This window comes from Hyperoodon ampullatus (assembly GCF_949752795.1).
Source record: "Hyperoodon ampullatus genome assembly, chromosome: 1".
Lineage (NCBI taxonomy): Eukaryota > Metazoa > Chordata > Mammalia > Artiodactyla > Ziphiidae > Hyperoodon > Hyperoodon ampullatus.
The window spans coordinates 147347465-147371547 of NC_136914.1; the positions used below are offsets into that span (position 1 = coordinate 147347465).

The 24083-nt window shown below is 36.9% G+C and overlaps 1 protein-coding gene across 1 annotated transcript in view; it reads right to left on the reverse strand.

Moving 5' to 3' along the window:
• Nucleotides 1–202: 202 nt before the first annotated feature.
• Nucleotides 203–24083, reverse strand: part of LOC307054555 (bifunctional heparan sulfate N-deacetylase/N-sulfotransferase 3) — a gene marked incomplete at both ends in the record, with an annotated part of 144162 nt that continues 120281 nt past the window's right edge. The window contains 5 exons of the mRNA XM_079706319.1: nt 203–322; nt 5685–5787; nt 16232–16341; nt 17767–17937; nt 20933–21107. Coding sequence (XP_079562445.1) covers nt 203–322; nt 5685–5787; nt 16232–16341; nt 17767–17937; nt 20933–21107 — 679 coding nt within the window. The remainder of the gene's footprint in view (nt 323–5684; nt 5788–16231; nt 16342–17766; nt 17938–20932; nt 21108–24083) is intronic.

Below are 24083 nucleotides of genomic sequence, written 5' to 3' on the forward strand. Positions count from 1 at the left end.
ATAGGCCTCAAGGCTTGTAACAGATACTTCTTTTGTTTGTTTGTTTTGTTTCTACTCATCCACATGCCAGCACATGGAAGGACCTTTGTTCTTTTTTTCTCATTTGAAGAGGTATGTTTATAAACCGCCTTTTGGTAGCCCCTGGAAGCTCTGGGAGAGGTGAGCATTCCACGGAGATGCATTCTCGAGATGTCTCTCAGTGCTATCTCACTTTCTGCAGCTCCTGTCTCAGCCAGGACGGCAGGGGCTGCCCCAGTCTGTGCAGCAGCTTGGAGAGTTCCACGTTGTGGTCCCGATAGTAGCTGGATAAAAACACTCTGCTCTGAGATGGGAGGAGGAGATGAAAGGACATTTAATTTTGTTTTTTAAAGTATACTTCATATACTTTGACGATGTTTACATCTGTGTCAAGTAAACCATGCTGGTTTAAAACTGATATTAAGCATGTGGACTATTTGTTTAGCACAATATAAACACAGTGACTCTGTTCTTCAAAATACACACTCCAAACACATATGCTGTTTTCACTAAGGAAAGGGTTTTCATATTAAACATGGGATTTATTTGTGCAGAATTAAATGTTCAAATAACTAGATTGAATTGCTAGAAATATAGCTGTAATAACTGATTGGGTCTAATATTATGCTCTATTAAAACTATCCTGGCTTTGGAATAAGAGTTGGGTTGGTAAATCTATAAAATAAAATACTCCTTTGTCATCATTAATTTACATTTAGATTTTAAAGGTAATATTTTCTTAAGAGCTCTTTTAAGGCATACACAAAATATTCACTGCTAAAACAGTACTATGGTAAACCTTAAAAATATAATAGGTAAACTAGGTAAACCTATAACCTGGTATATTTGTACTATTTGACCCAAGGAAGGAAAGGAATGCCTTGTAAACTATCCTGACTTATAGGGAAGTAGATTTCCCTTCAATAAAGAAAAATAGTTTAATAATTGAAATTGTCAGAAATGGAAAGTGCTGTATTGTAAGATGGTGTTTAGTGGGGTTTATATGTAGTTTAAATGACCATTGTTGGGAATGTTGTGAAGGACGGATTTCTAAATCTGTATTTGTACCCCCCTGCTTTACACTATTCTGAGGTTTTTATTTTATTTTATTTTTTATTTTTATTATTATTTTTGGACCACACCGTGTGGCATGTGGGATCTTAGTTTTCCCACCATGGGGTCTTAACCACTGGACCACCAGGGAAGTCCCTATTCTGAGGTTTTTAGTTGAGTTGAATCTTTAAAAAGTTTTTATTTAATTCCTTGTGCTAGTCTTTTAAAATGTCATATCTGGTACCCCATTTTAAAGGCCATAAAAAAAATCTTGTTTTATACTGATAATTGCTATGTAACATAGTGGGTTTTTTTTTTTTTTTTTTTCGGTACGAGGGCCTCTCACTGTTGCGGCCTCTCCCGTTGCGGAGCACAGGCCCCGGACGCGCAGGCTCAGCGGCCATAGCTCACGGGCGCAGCCGCTCTGCGGCATGTGGAACCTTCCTGGACCAGGGCATGAACCCGTGTCCCCTGCATCGGCCGGCGGACTCTCAACCACTGCACCACCAGGGAAGCCCAGAAACATAGTGGTTTTTGTAGTCATTATGATCACTGGAACCAGACTGACATTTGTGCTATATTCTAACCATCACTGAGATCAAGGGAGAACCCAAACCTTTGTCTCACTTCTGTTTTTGGTCTTCCATGGTCATTAGCTCTAAAACCACTGACAGGCCCAGCTGGTACACCCAGGCCAGAGAGAGGTGGAGACAAATCATATTCCCAGATACTCCATCTGGGGGCCTGATCATTTTGTGCCTCCTTTGCTGCCAGCCAGACCTGGAATCTAGGGCTGAGCCCTAGGCCTTTGTGCAGAGGCTAAGTTTCCAAACTTCCCCACTGTGTTTTCTCTTAAGGTCTTACTTTTCATTGTTCCTCTTTATGAGAGAAGCCCTGGAACAACAGCAGCCCCGGGGCTGCCCAGCGCCTGCCCTCTTGCTCCCTAGTATTTTCCATATGGCAAAGGATTCTCCAACATCTTAACTAATTTTAGAATTGAACCTCCTGGGATCAATACCTACCACACACTCCTTTGCAGTTTGGATCGTACCTCCTGATACTGAGGATTATCTCAACTATACCTCAACTTTTTGGTCTTTTTGGCATTATTTTCAAACCTGGCTGCCTGTATCAGTGCTACCTCTGTAGCCAAACCCTTGTCCTGTGCCCTATTATTTGTGTATGTTGGTTCCTGTAATCATGTCCCTATAATCAAGTACCCTTTCTTCTTGTTGCTCTGCTCTCTCATATGGCAAGATAACTGATATGAGATTTGTAAAGTACAACATGTCCTATTTGAGAGTCTAATATATTCAGGCCAAAAGTTACTAGGACAGAACTCAGTGATATGCAGGATTTATTGTACATACATTGTTATCTGACCATCATTCAGAAAGGGACTATTTTATTTTATTTATTTATTTCTTTTCGGTACACAGGCCTCTCACCGTTGTGGCCTCTCCCGTTGCGGAGCACAGGCTCCGGACGCGCAGGCTCAGCGGCCATGGCTCACGGGCCCAGCCGCTCCGCGGCATGTGGGATCTTCCCGGACCGGGGCACAAACCCGCGTCCCCTGCATTGGCAGGCGGACTCTCAACCACTGCGCCACCAGGGAAGCCCCAGAAAGGGACTATTTTAGATGATAAATCACAGATAGGATATATGCTAAGTATGCCAACATAGTCTACTTCATGCAAACTCATGAAATTAATGTAATAAGAGGGAATAATAATATATGGCAAAAGAAGGAATCGTATAATAAATTCAATATCAGGTGGTTTATTGGCCTATTATTAAAGAATCTATTAAATGCTTTTGATTTGGAGAGGTCATAGACTTAGTGGTTCATTTAAAATGTCAGTTTTTATTCCCTTTCTACTATATATATATATATATATATATATTTTTTTTTTTTTTTTTTTTTTTTTTGCGGTACACGGGCCTCTCACTGTTGTGGCCTCTCCCGTTGCGGAGCACAGGCTCTGGACGTGCAGTCTCAGCGGCCATGGCTCACGGGCCCAGCCTCTCCGCGGCATGTGGGACCTTCCCGGACTGGGGCACAAACCCGTGTCCCCTGCACCGGCAGGCGGAGTCTCAACCACTGTGCCACCAGGGAAGCCCCTCTACAATATATTTTGATAAACAAAGTCAAAGTGGAAGTAGGGTAACAGCATTCTTAATTTCCAGGATCAAATGCATCCTATGATGTTTTGGTGATACTTGTGAGGAAGGGGTTTGGTGTTTTTCTGTAACAGAAGGAGAAGCAAGCAGTGTGGTGACAGTACTGCCTATTCTAATCTGTGTACACATTTGTATTTCCATTACCTCCAGGAAGGACCCTTTACTCTTGCCTCCTCTCTGGGCACTATTTGCACAAAATCAGCTATTCTACTCCCTCAAATAAATCCAGTATGTATATGATATTGTGATATAATAAGAAATATATATTTGGTTTTTGACTCTGGTTCCTGGCACAGAGCTCCTAAATCCTTTGTAATTTCCTGAGTGACAGGGGTGTAAAGAGTGTCTTTTCTTATTTACAATAAGTTCCTTTAAACCTTATCTGAGTTTCTGAGTTTCTGCTAATGACTTGACTCTTATGGGCCCCCAGATAGCTTCAGATGGGAGCTGGTTGCTATAGAGGAACCAAACATATCATTAGAGGGTTGGAACTTTCAGCCCCTCCCTCCGACCTCCAGGGGAGGGAAGAGGGACAGGGGATTGAGTTATTCACCAATAGACAATTATTTAATCAACCATGCTTGTGCAACGAAACCTCCATAAGTCAGGGTTGGTAAATGCATCCATGTGCTGGGAGGGTGGTACACCCCAGACTCCACAGGGACAGAGAAGCTCCTGTGCTCAGGACCCTTCTGGACCTTGTCCTAAGTACCTCTTTGTTTATAATAATAGGAAGTAAAGTGTTTCCCTGGGTTGTGTGAGTCATTATAGCAAATTATAAAACCTGATGAGGGGGTCATGGGAACCCCTGATTTGTAGCCAAGTTGGACAGAAGTGTGAGTAACCTGGGAACCCACTACTTGTTACTGGAGTCTGAAGGGGGCAGTTCTGTGGGGCTGAGCCCTTAATCTGTGGGGCTACACTAACCCTGAAGAGTTAGTGTCAGAATTGGATTAAACTGCAGGATACCTAGCTGGTGTCTGCAGAAAACTGGAGAATTGCTTGGTATGGAAAACTCACACATTTGATGTCAGAGGTGTTTGAGAAAAAATATCTTAGGGATGTATTACACAGTAATCTTGTTGGGAGATATGGAGATAATGATATCCTGAAAAGTTATGTTTTTCTTATCTTTCTCTACCACAAACTTAATATTATGTCTCAGTATGTGTTTGATAGGAGTGAAATAAAATACTAAGAAAGATGTTCTACAGTGTCTTGAATGTTTTAGTTTTAATAAATATATAGAGAGATAGCTTTGACATACATGAAAATGAGATACTTTATATTACTGTCTTGAAATACAATGGGAATTGCCCTTGAATATTTATTAATATGTAAGGATTGTTTTCATAGTGCTCTGAAGGTATATTTTAATAACCCACCAAAGAAAATTGGAGTTCTGAGAATGCAATTTGTTTATCAAAAGAACAAGAACCTCCACAATGCCTTTTAGATAGAATTTAATTGTGAGCTTAGTGAGCTTAGCTTGATAGAGGCTCTGTCTCTATCAGGTTGGAAAAAAGGTCCTTAAAGTCTTCAAGTATTAAAAAGTATCCAGACAAGTTCATACCATGTTAGGATTCTCAGACCACTGCAGGATTCTTAGTTACCATAATATATTAAACATTGTGGGAAAACGATGCCAAATAATGTCTTAATTTTTGAGTTAAAAAAAATTTTTTTTACAAAATCAATCTACTTGCATTCTTATGTCCAAACTATATGTTAACTGGACTGATTATGAAATCAAAATAATATTAATAAATTTTAATATATGTGAAATAAGCTTTAAAGTAAATATATAGCATCTACAAAGTGGGAAAACTGTAGCTTTAAGTGATCACTATGTCACCATTTGGAACAGAATAAACACGAAACACTACATACCTACTGCTAAGTTTGGGTGTCTCCATTCTCCAGAGCCTAAATTATCTGCTAGTATGTTATACATTTGGGAAATATATTCATTCTTTCATCTTATTAATGTATTAACAGTTCAAAACTTAGTATACCAATAATTAATATTATTATGCAGGCCACACTTACTACTAGAGAGTGACTTAGACAGTGAAAATAAAATCTTTTGGGCCTATTTTCAATTTCCAGTTGATATATTTCCTGCCTTGGTTTCAGTTAACATTTTTAGTGCTAAAATTTCTGTGAATGTATCATTCTTTTTGGAATGAGATGTTGCCTTCTTCGTTCTGATTCAAAATGGCAAATTCTATTGTTTTCTTTTATTCTTGCATGACAGGTAAGATAATTACTGGAAAAAGCAAAACAAGCAACCTGAATGCATTCTAGTCCAAATGTCACTTTTAATTTTTATAAAGGGTGAATTTTTATTTTAATCACTTTTCTAAGAAAATAGATATATTTTTATGTATCATTTTGCTTATTTAGTTTGTATTTTTAAGCTCTATACTTACCTCAGGATCCATTGGAGGGTATTTTCTTCCTTTGCTCTTGCCAAGGCATTTTGTTTTACCTTCTTCCAGTAATTGACACCAGAAACCTTTATGAGAATCAAACCTAAAAAAATAAAAAATACAAAGAACAAAAAAGTATTTTTCAAGCAAGTATTTTTAATTATTTGGATATTAATCTATAACCAAGGAAACTGGCATATTTTTTGACTGCATCACTTTACATAAAGTCTTTTGGCATACTTCTGAATTCTCAGTCCATCTGTCATATTTGTGAGTTTGCCAGATTTCTAATAGAAAAACTGTCAGCAGAAGGTCTCCTATTAATAGAAATTAATAAGCCTACCTCCTTCATCTGGAAGGAAAAAGTTTTATAAATTTCAAGCCCATTCTTTCCCTTTGCAGGTTTTAAAAATGACAAGTCGGTCTTCATATCTACGGATTTACACAGTACTTGTACCATTCAGTTACAGGTTAATAGAAGAAGAGGTTTTGGTGTGTCATGGAGTGATGAATTTCAGGAGTCTCTAGCTCTAATCCATTAAATTTTTTTCCAGAGACACTTCCTTATTTTGGTATGACTCTGTATTAAAGTAATAACACCTATAAAAAAGATTTTCATGACATAATTGTAATAAACATAATAGTAGCACATTAAACTTATATTTTAGTTTACCAAAATATTTCATATAACCCTTTCTCATTTGAGCTTTTCTTATAACCCCTTAATGATATGGAGTATAGCATTTGTCCCATTTAATGGCACTTAGCACAGCGTCTGGCTCTTTGTGAACACTCACCAACTGTTAGTTGAATAAAAAAATGAGAAAGAAGGAAGTGCTTGTCAAGGTTTATTTATCTTGGACTATATACTTTTTCAGTATGCAGGTGACAACTCAAGTCTAAGCCTCCTGACCCTAGGTAGAGGGCGTTTTTTCTTCACTGGTCTCTGGGTATGTTCTGTATTGTCATTCATTATGAATAAATAGTAATTTCCATGCTTGAATATAAAAGTGAAAGTAACAACAATGATGATTCTTTCACATGGCTTTTGTTATTCAACAATTCTATTGCTATAATTTTTTCTTTATTAGAAAGAATTATCATTTAGGGCCACCTTTTCCTTTTGTCTTTAATTCATACTACTTCCCAGAATGCTGCTTCTAACTTTTTCTTAAAACTATAGTGTAAACAATGAACAACTGGAAATTGAAATTAAAACATTTAAATTAGCGTAAAAACATGAAATACCTAGGGATAAATTTAGCACAAAATGTATGCAAGATCTGTACAATGAAAACTACAGTTGTTAAGTGAAATTACAGAAGACATAAACAAAAAAGAGCTATACCATGTTCACAGATCAGAAGACTAAATATTTTAAAAATATCAGTCTCATCTCCAGATTTATCTAGATATTCAATGTGAGTCCAAAACTCCAATGGACTTTTTTTTTGGTAGAAATTGAAAAAATGATTATAAAATGTATATGGAGATACAAGCTAATAATTTGTTTTAGACAAGCTAAAACAATTTGAAAGAGAAGATCAAAGTTGGAGATCTTATACTATTTAGTTTCAAGATTTACTATAATGCCACAGTAATCAAGGCTGTGTAGTATTGGCACCAATGGGTCAATGAACAAAATAGAATCTAGAAACGGACCAACACATCTACTGTCAACTGATTTTCAAAAGTAGGTGCCACAGTAGTTCAATGGGAAAGGACAGTCTTTTAAATAAATTGAACTGGAAAAATTGGATATCTATATGGAAAATATGAACACTGACCTCACACTGTATATGAAAATTAACTTGAAATGAAATCTCATTTCATGAATGAGCTAAGAGCTAAACTGTAAGAATTCTGGAAGTAAACATAGGAAAAAACACATAGAAAATTTTTGGGTTAGGCAAAGACTTCTTAGGATGAATGATAAAAGAATAATGATAATTTTGAATACATCAAAATTTAAACTTGCTTTTCTAAAACACTTAAGAAAATGAAAAGAGAAACCACATGTTGGGCAAAAATATTTGTAAAATGTTAATCTAATAAAGGACTTATATTCAGAATATACAACTGAACTCAATAAAAAAAGATGACATTACCAATAAAAATTGAGTAAAAGATTGGAATAGACACTTTATCAAAAACATAGATGAATGACCAATAAACAAATGCAAATTTGCTCAGTATCATTAGTCATTAAGAAAATGCAAATTAAAATCACAAATGAAATACCACTAGGTACTAGAATGACTTAACTTAAAAAGACCAATACCAAGTGTTGGCAAAGATGTGGAACAGCTAGAACTGTTACACCTTTTGGTAGAAATTTAAGATATTACAGACACTTTGGAAAGTTTCTTATAAAGTTAAATACGTAATTACTATATGACCCACTAATTCCATTTCTAGGTCTTTATCCAAAAGAAATGAAAATATATGTCCACACAAAGATCTGTACACAAATGTTCGTGGTAGCTTCATTCATAGTAGCCGCCAAGTGGAAGCAACCCTATGTCCATCAACTGGTGAAAGGATAAACAAATTGTGGTATATCCATAAAATGGAGTACTACTGAACAATAAAAAAAACCCAATTACTGATAGATGTAACAACAAGGAGGAATGTCAAAAGCATTATGCTAAGTGAAAGAAAGTAGAAGAGTGGTTGCTAGGGCTCAGGGGTGAGGGGAAAGGACTGACTGCAATAGAGCATGTGGAAACTTTGGATTAATGGAAATGTTCTATATCTTGATTGTGATGGTGTATACAACAGTACACGTTTGTCAAAATTCATCAAACTGTACAATTAAAATGGTGGATTTTATTATATGTAAATTACACATCAGTAAAGCTGATTTAAAATTATATTGTGATTGAATGTGTGATTGGAGAGTAGTCTTTCTGTAGCTAATGTTGTAGACTTTATAACTATAGCCCTATGAAAAGAAGGCAAACCTATATCTCTGTCTCTACCCTGCTTTGGATATTAGAGACACTAAAGGATTACTCGCATCCTACTTGTGCAAAGCCCATTTCTGATCATTATTAAAGCAATTGTGTGGGATCAAGACACAATATGATATATCTCCATGTTGTTTATATTCTTGTTTGCATCTGTAAGGCAACTGAATAAATGTTTCATAGTCAGAGGTTTAAGAAAGGAGAGCATTAATAAATCAACTAACGTCAATAAAATAAATAAATTTAAAAAATAGAGACGATGATTGAAATAATCTATACACGAAAGCTGGGAAGCTCTAACACATCAACATTTCTGGAATTCTGCTATTGATAAAACATTTTTCATTAACATTTTGATATTGGTAATTTCCATAACTGAATTATGACTCATTTTAAGTATTTAAATGATCAAAATCCAGAATCCAGACTAGCTATTATTATGTTTTTTTTTGCTAATATACCTAACTATAGATACATGTCTGCAACATACACATGCCTTATGTTAAAATGAGCAGCTTTCTGACAGAATGTTTCTTTAAGAAACACGAACTTCACACATATTAAAATTAAAAATCAAAAGAAAAATAGGTTTTTCTTTCACCTCTGCTAATTGATTACATCTCATGCAGTGGGCTGTCATTTTTATTGATAAAAATGTGTGTCTGTGGAGCTGACACCTAGCCCAGACATCTGTAAGTTCTGTAAGCATAAGTTCACAAGCAGTGGTGTAACTGTATCATAGTGGAAACAAAAAGGAGAGGAAGGTAGAAGAGAGATCATATTATTTTTCAGGTTGCCTGAGAAGGTGAGGGATTGATGTTGATGAAGGACCTTGTGAGCAATTCAGAGCCCAAGTAGAGAAGCTTGACATGAGATGGAGAAAGATCTTCTCCCACATCTTTTCAGAATATCAGCAGTGTCCCTCTGAAAATTAGCCTCAGGACTACTAATATCTGGTAGAACAGCAAGGAAACAACTTTTTTGTGTAGGCACTGGCAGCTAGTCATTTCGTGTGGTAACTAGTAATGGCTAGGATCCTCTTTAAAGGCTTTCAGGAAGAGAACATTTTGGAGAAAATTTTATGTGTTGTTTAGTGTCTCTCCATGGTTATCCCTTCCTAGAGGTAGGGATACTTTATCATTGTGTACCCAGAGTCATGCCATAATAGTCATTCAATAAATCTTTGTTGAATTAAAGAAAAAGCGAGAATGCACTGGTTCTTAAGTTTGTGTGGAGTATTACCTGGGGATGTTTAGAAATAACTGGAAGAGACTTGTGGGCATGAACAATCAAGATTCTCCAATGATTCAGCCTCCAACTAGTAACATCTCTATATTAATGAAAATGTGACCTTCATTTTATCCTTGGGCAGGTGAATCCCAGGGAACATTCAGATTACACTTAGAAGGTGCAAGAATGTTTGAAATGTCTTTACATTGAAATAACATTTCTGTGAACGAATACTGAATTGTGTGGATATGCCAAATTTTCTTAAATCCATTTATTAGATTGATGCCAGCTTTTGGCTATTATGAATAATGCTGTGGTGAGCAATTCTTTGTGGACCTAGGTTTTCATTTTTTTGGGGGTAGATTCCTAGGAGTGGAATTGGATTATTTGTAAACTTCTGTTTAATTTTTTAAGAAACTGCAAAACTGCTTTTCTAAAGTGGCCATATATTATACATTACCATCAGCAATATATGAGGTTTCCAGTTTCTCCACATTCTTACCAACATTTGGTATTGTCTTTTGGATTATAGCCATTCTAATAGTATCTCAATGTAGCTTTAATTTTCATATCACTGTGATTACACATTTATTATGCAAAGTGACAATGCGTCTGGAGATGGATTATTTTTATTTATTTTTTAGCATGTTTCAAAATTTATTCTTTTTTATTGCTGAATAGTATTCCATTGGATGTACTGATATATATCACATTTTTATTTGTTTTTTTAAATTGAGGTATAGTTAATTTACAATGTTGTGTTAATTTCTGCTGTACAGCAAAGTGACTCACTTATACCTACATATACATTCTTTTTTATATTCTTTTCCATTATGGTTTATCCCAGGACATTGACTATAGTTCTCTGTGCTATACAGTAGGACCTTCTTGTCCATCCATTCTATATGTGATAGTTTGCATCTACTAACCCCAAACTCCTAGTCCATCCTCTGCCCTCCCCCCTTCCCCTTGGCAACTACCAGTCTATTCTCTATGTCCGTGATTCTGTTTCTGTTTCATTGATAGGTTCATTCCACATATAAGTGGTATCATATGGTATTTGTCTTTTTCTTTCTGACTTACTTCACTTAGTATGATAATCTCTGGTTACATCCATGTTTCTGAAAATGGCATTATGTCATTTTCTATGGCTGAGCAATATTCCATTATATGTATACACCATATCTTCTTTATTCATTCTTCTGTCAATGGACATTTAGGTTGTTTCCATGTCTTGGCTATCATGAATAGTGCTGCTGTGAACGGCTGCATGTATCTTTTTGAATGATAGTTTTCTCTGGATATATGCTCAGGAATGGGATTGCTGGATCATATGGTAATTCTACTTTTAGTTTTCTGAGGAACCTCCATAATGTTTTCCATAGCAGCTGTACCAACTTGCATTCCCACCAACAGTGTAGGAGGGTTCCCTTTTCTCCACACCCTCTCCAGCATTTGTTATTTGTAGACTTTTTTTTTTATAAATTCATTTATTTTATTTATTTTTGGCTGCATTGGGTCTTTGTTGCTGTGCGTGGGCTTTCTCTAGCTATGGTGAGCGGGGGCTACTCTTCATCGCGGTGCACAGGCCTCTCACTGTGGTGGCCTCTCCCGTTGCGGAGCACGGGCTCTAGGCGCATGGGCCTCAGTAGTTGTGGCTCGTGGGCTCTAGAGCATATGCTCAGTAGTTGTGGCTCACGGGCTTAGTTGCTCTGCAGCGTGTGGGATCCTCCCGGACCAGGGCTTGAACCCGTGTCCCCTGCATTGGCAGGCGGAGTCTCAACCACCGCGCCACCAGGGAAGCCCTATTTGTAGACTTTTTGATGATGGCTGTTCTGACTGGTGTGAGATGGTACCTCATTGCAGTTTTGATTTGCATTTCTGTAGAAATGGATTCTTTTTATAATGTCTGAGACAACTTAAAAAGCTCATTTTAAGGTTTCAGTTTTTTAAAGGAAGTATTGATACCTCCTCTTGTTATATTATTCATTAGTAAAAATTTACAATATTGTTTTTCTCTGGTTCTTGTGCCAATTTTTAAAAAATATTTTACTTATTTATTATATTTTTATGGAGGGCATGGGGGATCTTTGTTGAGGCATGACGGATCTTTCATTGTGGTGCGCAGGTTTCTCTCTAGTTGTGGCGTGCAGTCTCCAGAGCACGTGGGCTCTGTAGTTTGCGGCATGTGGCCCCTCTAGCTGAGGAGTGCGAGCTCAGTAGTTGTGGTGCGTGGGATTAGTTGCCCTGTGCGTGGCATGTGGGATCTTAGTTCCCCGACCAGGGATTGAACCCATGTCCCCTGCATTGGAAGGTGGATTCTTTACCACTGGACCGCCAGGGAAGTCCCTCTTGTGCCAATTTGAAGAGCTTAATAAATTGGCAGTGTAGGCTCCAGAGGAATGATTGTGTTTCAATTCTGCCTCCTCAACTTACTTGCTGAGTGACTTTTGGCTAAGCTTTTCTGTGCCCCAGTTTTTGTAGCTGAAAAGTGGAGCTAATAGTGTCTATCACATAGTATTGTTATAAAGCAATATATATAAAATATTTAGAACATATAAACATATACTGATTTTGAAATGTTATAAGCACTTTAAAAAACAAATTTATATGAAATTGGAGTAGATTATTTTCTTCTTTTTCACTTCCTAGCATTTCTAGCTGTTTCACAGGTAATCTAGAGAACCAGCAGATTTTAGCTACTATGGCTACTGTTTTTTGCTACTAAAAAAAGTTTTAATTTGGCACAATTTTACTCAAACTCATCTAAAAAGGGAAAGAATTCCTAGACAATATAAATTTGGTTGCCAGGGGAAGTGATATTAGAAACAGCTGAAGCAGCTTCAGTTCTTTATGACTTAGTTAAGCCCCATCCACAGAACAAAACAAAACAAACACAAAATCTTCATTCAACTCCTGGCCTTCAAATCCTTATTGTCCATTTATTGAAATTTTCATTGTAAATTATTATTAAAAATTCATATAACTCAGTCTGGTTTCATTCATGTTAATAAACAGGTTAATTGACTGAGAAATAAAGATGTCAGGTTCAGTATTCACTAGTATTTAACTAGTACTTGTAAGTGGGAAGACTCCTGTCACAGTCATTGATGTCTGGTATAATTCTGAATGGATATATTCATGGGAAAATTAAAAGTTTACATTTTTCATTTTAGTTTATACAAATTAGCACAATTCCATGCTGAGCATTACTTTTCCTGCTTTTTCTTAAATGATTAGACAGCTTTTAAACACTAAAAACATAATATGCAAGCTAAAATAATGTTAGTATTATCAATGTTATTTATAATTTAGGGATTAGGGTTATGTTGAACAAGAATTGTAAAATGTGAATTTACTTAATTGAATGAGAGAGTTCCCATTTATATTTTTTAAAGCTTAAACTGCTTATTTCAGATCACAACCACACTCACTAAGAAAATCAGATTTTTACAGATTCAATATATCATTTAAAATCCATGATGACAGTACTAAGTGATTTTAAGATATCATAGACCATCCATGACTGTGTGAAATTTGGAAGTCTTGAACACTTCTGTAGTGATTGTGGAAAAGAAAAAATAACACTCTTAACAATAGAAATTTATTGCCATTTTTCTTGAAAATAGTTTTGAAATTGGAGCTTTTTAAATATTGAAGACAATCAATTTATAGATCTCTTAAACTGGAGTACTCTTTCATGCCAAGACTGTATGGTAAAACCTTTGCATAGACCTAGTTTCATTCATTTATTCTACTGTGTGCAAAGAACTGGATTTATGTGGTTAGTTGAGAATTCATATCTGTTTGCAGTGCAGTACATTCTTCGAAGGCTTTAAATAATTTTTTTTAAACTACCGAAGAGGTAGTCTTCACTATCATTAGTAGGAAAAATATGAAGCAATAAATGACATTCCTGTGAACATACATTTTCTACACCCAGTCATCTCCAACATCTCCAAGTAAGAAACAACTTACCAGTACAATTAGTTTAATAAGAATAACTAAATTTTGAGGGCAGGATTCAGAACAATTGCAAAGGGCATGGATGAAGGAGGATTTAGACCTAAGTCAATGACATGAAGTTCCAAATATTCTACAACAGGTACAGCTGCTGGTTTTTACAAGGTGTGTCAGGCTAATTGATTGACAAGAAAATATAAAAAGAAACGGAATGGCAGTACATTATCTATCAGCAGGGTGAGTAGGCAGCCCTGCTGGACCAGAAACTGTGGTTTCAGAGACTACACACATCTTATCTTGCTACTTCACCCACTGAGCCCCCAATAAGGTTACAGAATCATATAAGGGGTAATTTTAGCCAGATACATCCCAGGTGCAAAGTGACCCATAGTCCTTTGTATACAGTACGTTGCTTTGATATTACTTCTCTTAAGTTTACACTCCCTTTACCCTTGGAGGTGAATAAAAAGCTTGCTGCTGAGCTGGATGCTCAGGGGACAGATACACAGCATGCAGGTCAAGGACCATTCCATAAGAAAAAGAGATTATGTTTTTATATGAGTACTCCACTTCTTTCTGAAATACAGTACTTTGCTATATACTCTATAAAAAAGACCCAAAGATAAGCCAACTTGAAATAGAAAACTGTTTAGAAAATAAAAACTTTCTTTTCTAAGAGATACTTAAAAGGATATAAAGCAGAAAGTGGACTCTAATTTCTAACTAAAGCTGAATTCACTCAGCTTTCTTTAAGGTCAAGCTGAAAGTTAAATACCTAAGGCTTGTGTCTGTGTTGGTACTTTAACTAAGCTCTCCAAATCTCTGATAGGATTCACACTATAGAAAACAGAGAGGTTAGAAGGTTAATAGTAACAACAAAGTAAATGACTCTCAGGAAGGAAGCGCAAAACTCTCGAGTTCCACCTACTCCTTTGTCCTCTAGATCAACATATCTCTCTTACATGTGTCTCTACATATGATTTATGCAAGATGTACGCAGTATTTGATGGTTTTCTGCAAACCTTTTTCTGTAAGGGACAGTGAAAGGTAAAGGAATCTTGTCTCTCACTTTCTAAACTGCTATAGCATAAGGAGTACAATGAAAAGAAAATCAGCTGATCTACAGAACTGAGTTTTATACTGAGAGATACAATGGAAGAATTCCACACTGCAGTCTTAATCGGTTTTTTTAAGGCTCAGTCTATGAACCTAAAATTAAATATATATATATATTACAGTGAGAGCCAAGTCCACAGTTCATCCAGCTCAGGATCTCCCAGTTGCTTGTTCCAGTTGCACGTGAAATAGGAACAAACACAACCTTGAGACATAGGATTGCCAACCATTATAAATGGACAAAGTCAGATGGAGGTCTTATTTAAAATGCTAAATGAACCGCAGAGTCAGGATTAAGGTGAGGCAAGAGAGGCACCTTGGCTGAAAAATTTTAGGAGCGGGCTTCCTCGGTTGCGCAGTGGTTGAGAGTCCGCCTGCCGATGCAGGGGACACGGGTTCGTGTCCCGGTCTGGGAAGATCCCACATGCCACGGAGCAGCTGGGCCCGTGAGCCATGGCCGCCAAGCCTGCGCGTCGGGAGCCTGTGCTCCGCAGCGGGAGAGGCCACAACAGTGATATGCCCGCGTACCGCAAAAAAAAAAAAAAAAAAAAAATTTTAGGAGCCGCTCACTCTCAGGTATTTGTGGGGTCCTGAGGGTGAGTGCCTCCTTAAATTCTAGTGCTTCTCTTGCCTCACCCTGGCCCCCACCCTGATGGAGTTGACTATCTAAGAAAATCAGTGGGAACCAGCAAAAGACAACCAAACCAGAGCTGTAACTGTTGAGGCCTCTGAAGAAGAGGTGGCAGGGTCAGTCATACAGTGGGTAAAGACCAGCAAAAAATGGAATTAAGTGTAGAAGTAATAATAGCACCTTTCTCTCTGCCTGTTCAGTCGCCTATTGGGCTATTTCTTGCTGTATGACATTGGTTTTTGAAAATTACACAGAAGAGAGAGGAGTTCATAAATCACCTAGTTCAAGAATTCTTTTTAATACTTCCAAGAGGTCTCACTATTGTCTGTTAAATAGGCTCAGTGCTTACCAACTTAAAGTAGCCTCTTTTAAGGTTAGTTGTTGCTATTAAGATTTGCAACTGTTTTGTTCCTCTCTTTTCCTTCCAGGGGAAATCTTTCCTAGTTAGAAATCAATAGAGGATTTTGGACATTTCTTTCCAATCTGTTGAAATGTTCTTTCTCAAGTGGTTAATATCAACTGGAAAATAATCAGTGTGTAAGGAACAGCTAACTTGACAGCTGTGTCACCAAACTACAATTTCTTTAAAATCAGTTCTCTGCTGAAACTTCAATAAATTAATTAGAATATAAACTTACGTTAAAGCTTCTGAGTAATTATAATGAGGAGAGACTCCTAGAAACTTCTGTACTTCATCCATCACTGTAGCAGGATCAGTTCTTAGCTGTTGCCCATCAATAATTAGCAACTAAATTAACAAGGAAATAAAAAAAAACAATGCACATTGAAAAAAGACATGTAACTGCATAATTTAAAAATTCTGCACTCTGAATTTATTCAATGAGAGACTGAGGGGACTTGTGTGCATTGTTGTTAAGACTTAACCAGGCCATCCTCATTAATGACCTGGAACAAAAAATAAATCACACTAATTAAATGTGCTCACGTTTTGTAGTCCGAGAAGTCCTGCAAACACTATGAAAACAAAAAAGCCATTTGAGGGTAACAAGAGAGCTTAAGAAATGTGACTACAAAATCACAAATGGAAACCAAGTTTAAAAACAGATAAAACAATGATTCCATGATTCAAGGTGGGAGCATTGCAGGAAGAAGAAAAGTGACCAGATCAGGTACAGTGAGACAGAGGACATGGCCATTCTCCATGATTCCAGTCAAAGGAGTAGCACTGTAAAGTTTTAAGAAATATTTTGATAATCCATTTGGAGAAAAAGATAAGACTCCCAGAAAGCCTGAAAGGAAACAGAAGTTCCTCAACAGACTAAAGGCAAGAATTTGCTTGTTACTCTGGTGAGGGAAGGGGGTGGTCCCAGCAAGATAAAATGACAGGAGGCCATGATGAAGGGCCATAAAGCCTGGAAAGCAGCTCTTGCTCACACCTCTTCTCCAATATTTCTATTTAGTCTCTACCAGCATCGTTCATTAGAACTTTCTCTGTTGATGGACACGTTCAACGGCTGTAGTATCTAACTGGTGGCTATTGAACATTTGAAATGTGGCTAATGTGATTGAGAAACTTAATTTTTAATTTTATATAATTTTAATAAAAATTTAAATAGCCATATATGGTTGCATATATGGTATCATTATGGCTAGCATGTTTCTAGACACACAGGCATATACTGTGTCTGATGTGACAAGACTGCTTTATGCAATCCAGTAGGGGCTGATTTTGTAATCTAGGCTAATGCTAGGCAAAAGAGAGAAGCAAGGAAGCCAAGGAAAACATAGGACTTGTGAAAAATGCAGCAAGGTGGTTCAAAGGGAAATAACGGCACTTAATTAAGCAAAACAATATTTGCCTTGTTTGGTTAAGAGGTTCTCAAGCTTTATTCTCAGAATAAGAATCAGGAGTATCAAGCTTCTGATGCTCTTTACAATCAGGAAGGGTATGCACTAGAAAATAGGGCAGGGAGAATTATCCTGAAATACTTCTAGAAAGAAGAGTAGATAGTTTTTCTACCTCTGCCTATTACTGTTTGCCAGAGTCTCATTTACAACTAAAGAGTAAAGGCTAGTAATGTTTTAATGAGTAAAAATTTCCTCTAGCCTAGAGGCAAAGTCACTAGCCTAGAGGAACCAGCAAAAGAAAACCAAACCAGAGCTGTAAACTTAATGAGATTTTAACATGATGTAGATTCTTATTGCTCAGTACCTGAAAGGGAGGGAAATAAATAAGCCATCTCTCGATGTGGCTGGCATACCACCCTGGGACCAAACATCTCTTCTGCAAGGCTCTAAGTTCAGAGGATGCACGGGGCCCGGCTGAGATCACTTCGTAGAAGCTAAACTTCAGAGCTGCGGGGTCTTCATGTGATCGCTGATGCTATGATGAAAAGGTGGATAATTAAACCGACTTGAATCATAGGCATAAATAATTAAAAATCAATCTCTGTGACAAGTCTCAAAGCTAAAGGAAGGAGTGCCTCACTGCTGGAGAGTTATTTGTTTTGCAATTAATAAAGGATGAAAATGTTTGCTTGGAGCATCAGGATTAAAAGTTATGACATTGATGAGAGTATATATTTGAGAATTAATTGGTAGAGGTAGAATTCTTCTTGATAGGATTCCTTAACCAGTTTTTCTGAGTCGTTTCCTTAGTGTATACATATTATTCTGAAAGTAAACTTTTGAAAGTTGCCTTAATGCCCCCTTTTCAGCCCATAAGAAACCATTTATCATGTCCAGTGAATATCCATAATGCACAAAGCGCTCTACTAGTTCTGCCACGTAGTTTTGCTCCATCTAGTAATGCAGTTTTAGATTAGAAAAGCCCTATCGGCTATTTAAATGGAGAAATTACTGAAAACGCTGACGTGCATTATCTGAAACCCACAGCTTTTATAATATACTACCTAGCATCTCAGAGCCAAGATTATTTTACCTAATGGTAACCTTTGTGACGAATCAGAATCGCTTATTGTACGGAAAATGCAGAAAGCAGCAATCCAAATAGGAAAGCGTTTCATAATGGCTCAGGCTCACGCCCAGGGGTTTGAGGAAATCACCTTTCCCCTAAATTGACCAAAAAATATTCAGGCTTAGTGGTGGGTTTGTGGATGTTTACCACATCTAGTTGAATAGCAAATTTGCTGCAATTGAGATTCAAATTACTATACTACAAACTCCACTAGACTTTGTTAAGCCCTGCATTTTGCCACTGTGGTAATTTGTAATATTTAGGACGTTTTGTTAGCTTGCAGCCTTGAAACTTCCTTTTTCAGCAAATTCTCAATTTTTCAGGGGCTAAGTGGTTGCCAAGCTCCAATTTTCTTGTTTCTTGTTGAGTCAATTAAGGCTTATTTCGTTTTTCTCTAGATACCTAGTGGAAAAGGTAAAAGGCGCAATATCAAATCAGTCAGTTTGCAATTTGCTGTATTTTTGATTTAAAAGATGGCTGTAGGAGTTGGGCATGACTGATTCGTGTGGAGTTGTGGATTCCAGCTTTCCAGGATGTCTCATTCCCTATCACGCAGATCATTATCAATATGCCTGTCTAAGATCCCATGACCTTCCTCCAGTCTGTCCCAGCCACAAAACCTTTCCTGACAATCCGTGCTTCCTTTTGTGAACATGGAAAAACTGCTTTTGTTAAAAAAGACCCCATGCTGAGAAACTTTATTCTCTAATATCGTAGATTGTCAGGAATTTTGATGTTTGAAGTCAGTGAGAATGAAACATCCCAGTCTTGCCTGGAGGATCCGAGCTATGTGGGTCACTTTAATACAAAGAAGCCTTATTTCCAACCTAGGTGCAGAGTTTCAGGTAAGTGATTTTTGGATGTAACATCCCACATTTATCCTAACTTTATAGTTTCCAAGGAAATTGGACCGTTAGTCTGCTTTTCAGCCCTGACCTACTGATAACCAGCTTACACACAGCCCTGCCTGCATCTATCAAACACTTCATGTTAATTTTACCTAAATTTCTCCCCTTACAAATCCTTCCCTTCTTTAGGGAAGTGCCCAAATAGTTCTTCCAGTGTTCAGGCTCCTCTGCTGCAGCCAATTAATATACCTAACTTGTTGTTCCTGGTTGTCTTTATCAGATGGGCTTTATCACTCTGTAGGAGTCTACCTGTCACTTAACACTTTCTGATTTATACACTGGTTATTTACACATATTTCTCCAATTAGACTGAAAGTGGTCTCAAGTGTAGCATCCACATTTGTTAAATTTACCTGTAGAACATACTTAGAGCAGTACTTTGTACTGGTAGTCATTAAAATAATTTAATGAATGGATGAACACATGAACATTAGAAAAGTGGTGTTTAAATTACAAAACCGAGGAATGATAACTAAGGATACTAGAGACTAAACACACTGACTCTATTAATTTTGTTATGCTCTTATATTTAATTTTGACTGCTTTTTATTGAACTTTTTCCACTTGATGATTAATAAAATATCACTGGGGCAGTTTTTTTTCCTATTATTTTTAGTATTTATTAAAGTAAACATATATTTGATGTGTAAGTTTTATTATTAGAGTCTGTTAAATTATCTCAAAGTGATCGTTTCTGTGCTAGGTTCTAACCAACAGCAGAAGCATAATGGCAACCCTGGAGTGTATGAGAAAGAGGCTTAGAACAGGGAACACTGGCTGGGCTTTCAAGGATGAGGAATTCATTCTTATATTTAGTTTTGCTACTAAGTTATTTCTTCAGTACAGCAGTTATTTAAGCTCTTTTAGAGTCAGGGTCATCAATCTATGGCTAAAGTTTGCTGTTGCTTGTTTTTGTAAATAAAGTTTTATTGGAACACAGCTAGGCTCATTAAATTCCATATTGTCTATGGCTGCTTTTGCAATACAATGGCAGAGTTGTAACCATATGGCCTGCAAAGCCTGAAATATTTACTCTCCGGCCCGTTACAGGAAAAAAAAAAAAAAAAAAGGCCTGTGATTTTTGCTTTGGGGAATCAGTTATATTCCTTATCTGTAAAATTGAGATAATAATAGCAGCATTATACACATATTAGATGAAAAATAATGATTTTAAGTTGTAACACTTTACTTTTAAAATGCAGATATATAGAAGCAGAACACATACAAGTATATACTATTTTATTTGCTCTATTTTAATTTCTTCATTGTATTAATACATTTTATTATATACATGAATTAAATGAATGCAAAATTAAAAAAACTTAAGGGGAACGTTTCTCCATGGAAACAAAGAAAAATTTATTTACCTTCCTGAAATATAAAGCTAGCAAGTCTCTTCTGTTAAAACCCGAGGTGGTGGCTATTGCTGAAAACCACCCTCCCTTCTCCATACTCCTCTTCTGCTTGCTGGATTCTGTCTGTATTTTCCTTACCTGGTACCAGGAATATGCTCGGTCTGATGGGTCAATGAGAATGGTGATGATCTTGGCTTTGGGGACCAGAGAAGCTGCTCTTTTAGGCGCTTCCTCTGAGTGGAAGTAATTGGCGCTCTTCTCAAACAGAAAGTCAGTGGTAACATTAGATGGGACTGGGAAGAAATCCATATACCTAGAAAAGAAATATTTCTCAAAATAAGACTGGTTTATACTCATACCCTGGTGACTGAAGATGTTAAAAATGTCCCACAAACAAAATTCATTTGTTTCCTAAACAAAAGCCTTTTTCTTTAAGGCATTTGTCCCACAAGACTGTTGGCAAGAAAAAATATATAGAACACTAATAATGTATTTTGAAAATGCTTTTCTAAATACATTTTCTTTTTGTTCTACTTAATATCAAGAAAAAAAGGTATGGGAGATAACAAAAATGTACACACAGAGTGATCAAATGGCAATAATAATCAACCTAACTGTATAAAATATATCTAAATGCAGAAGTATTTTACAGAGAAAAATGTGAGTGCTCAACCAAGAAGAAAATTTGATTGAAACAAATGATGTGTTCAGTTCAAAGACATTTTGAAAAATCTTAGACAAAACAGTTTTTACTTTGTCACAAGAAAAAATAATTTCATTCCCACTAATGTATTGTGCTGCTATTATATTCAACTATAAAGTATCAAAGGGCAGAACAGATCTGATATAAACACTGCCCATTTCCTTAATTTTTTTCCCATATAGAGCCATTTATATTCTTTAGAAAAATTATAGAAGTTTAAAAAGTATGTATATATTTTCAGATATAAAATACTATCAAATTTTCCAAGGTCAGGTCCTGTATCCTTAAGTGTGGTGAGAATTCAAATCACCAGCAGAGTGAGCACAGGAATACCTGTAGCCTCAAGCACAGAAAGGTAGGACATAATGGGTTTTGTATAATATTCCATTTGTACAAAAGGTCAAATATAAATGAATTCAGCGTATGATAGTAGGTATTTCTAAAGCACCAAGGAACATCTTTAAAGGAAAAGGGGCCTTTTTAGAAAGAACGTGCAAATTTAACTTCTAGGGTTTCTTACATCTTATGATAATAGCCTCACACTCCACCCACACCTTCTTCAATTCATAAGCCACTATGACTTTGGGTTACCAAGACAAGGTAGTTCAGTAATTACTGAACAAGAGAATCATTAACATTTATGTGACGACTTCTTTTTGCAGTGTGTTGTTTTTAGTCACACAATAAAGCTTCTAGTAGGATTCCAGTTGTTACCGTATTACAAAGTTTGGCTGATGCAACAAAGTGATGTTTTGAAACTCAGGGCAGTAAAAAAATCCTTTTATGTTTTCTGGAAATGCCTTGTTGGTGATATATCATTCTGGCATCCCTTTCTTTTAGGGGTAAAGACATATAAACATTTCTGGAAAGTCTGATCTGTTAACTGTTCTGGTGTACACTCTATTTATAGAAAGTGCCATATTTCAGGATACTTTTTAATTTAGATGCCCACACTTGTTCCAGGGGTGCTAAGGTTATATCAGGTGTCTAGTGGTATCTTATTTGGTCCAAGCTTGTCTCAAGCTTGCTTATTCTCAGCAAGGGTCCAAGAATCACAAAAGAAGGGCAGGATAACTTTTAATTTCTAAAAACTGTACCACCTTCCCAGTAGTCCTCCATACCTACAACACTTTGGGCCTTGAAAACTTCCTCCAGCAGTTCTGGATCTTGGACCCACAAGGCTCCAGAGGCTCACAGAGAAAGCAGGGGCCAGTTCCTGTTTGCCTATATGCCCATGTTTTTTCTAATATAGTGGCTGGTAGTAATAAGCACTTGAAAAATGTTTGATGAATTCATAAGAAAATAAAGAATTCAGCTTCATATTTCCAGGGTGGAAATACGTCCACGTTTGGAATATGAATTCAGGTTATTCAAAGAATTGGTGAGCAAACTAGAGTGGTTTAACAATATGTAGGTTAAAAGCGAATGCCGGCCTCATTTAAGCTTTGCTACTCCCATAACAGCTCAGCGATTTTTTTTAACTGAAAGACCTGATTTTTTGCAGCACTCCACATTTATTTGTTTCTTGGGTTGACCCTGTATTTTTACGTGATTTTACTCAAAGCCAAATTAAGATGTTTAGAGGTTCCAAGTGTTAACAGGATTTTATGGCTCTCCATGTGCCACTTCAACCATCCACTGCCTCCCCAGGTAATTATAAAAAATAACACCAAGCCATGAAACATAAAACTTAACTGTATGCATAAATCAAACATTTTTCTTAGAGATTCTGATCACAAATCTTGGCTATTTAATCAAAGATGGAGTTTTCTCATTTTCATTTGCCCTGCTTTGCTTGTGCCCTAAGCCTGTGTTTAGGCTGCCTGTTAGTTAGGGCAGCCCTGGTTTTGCCCAGTTCTCCAAGAAGAGCAGATCCATGTATCCAGATTAACTAACTGTGCCTGAGCTTCTGTAAGTGACCTTGGCATGCTGAGACACATAATCTTCAACCTTGTGGCTCTGTGGTCCTAAAGGGACTGCTGAGGTGCTGATGCTTCAGGGAGGGGTAAGGCCAGACCGAAGACTGAATACACTGATGTCTTTGAGAGCAAAGCTCTAGTTATTGCTAATAGATTGACATTTGCAGTTACCATTATTTGCTCTTTATGTTAACTGCCTTTTATAAACACACAATTGTCAATCAAAAGTGTTTACAATTGGGGTATTTTAGTGAGTTATAATTAAAATCTTTAATTGTCTTTAGTTTTCTACTTATTTATGCCATCTCTTTGTAGACTACTAAGGGACTTTTCATTTCTGTTATAGTGCCTGTACACATTACTGTCTAAGAACACCTTTTTTTTTTTTTTTTTCCGGTACGTGGGCCTCTCACTGTTGTGGCCTCTCCGTTGCGGAGCACAGGTTCTGGACGCGCAGGCTCAGTGGCCATGGCTCACGGGCCCAGCCGCTCCACGGCATGTGGGATCTTCCTGGACCAGGGCACGAACCCGTGTCCCCTGCATCGGCAGGCGGACTCTCAACCACTGCGCCACCAGGGAAGCCCAGCTTTTTTTTTTTTTTTTAATTCAATATTCTCACAGATATTCTTGTCCCAGGGAATCCAAGTATTATTATTATTTTTAAATT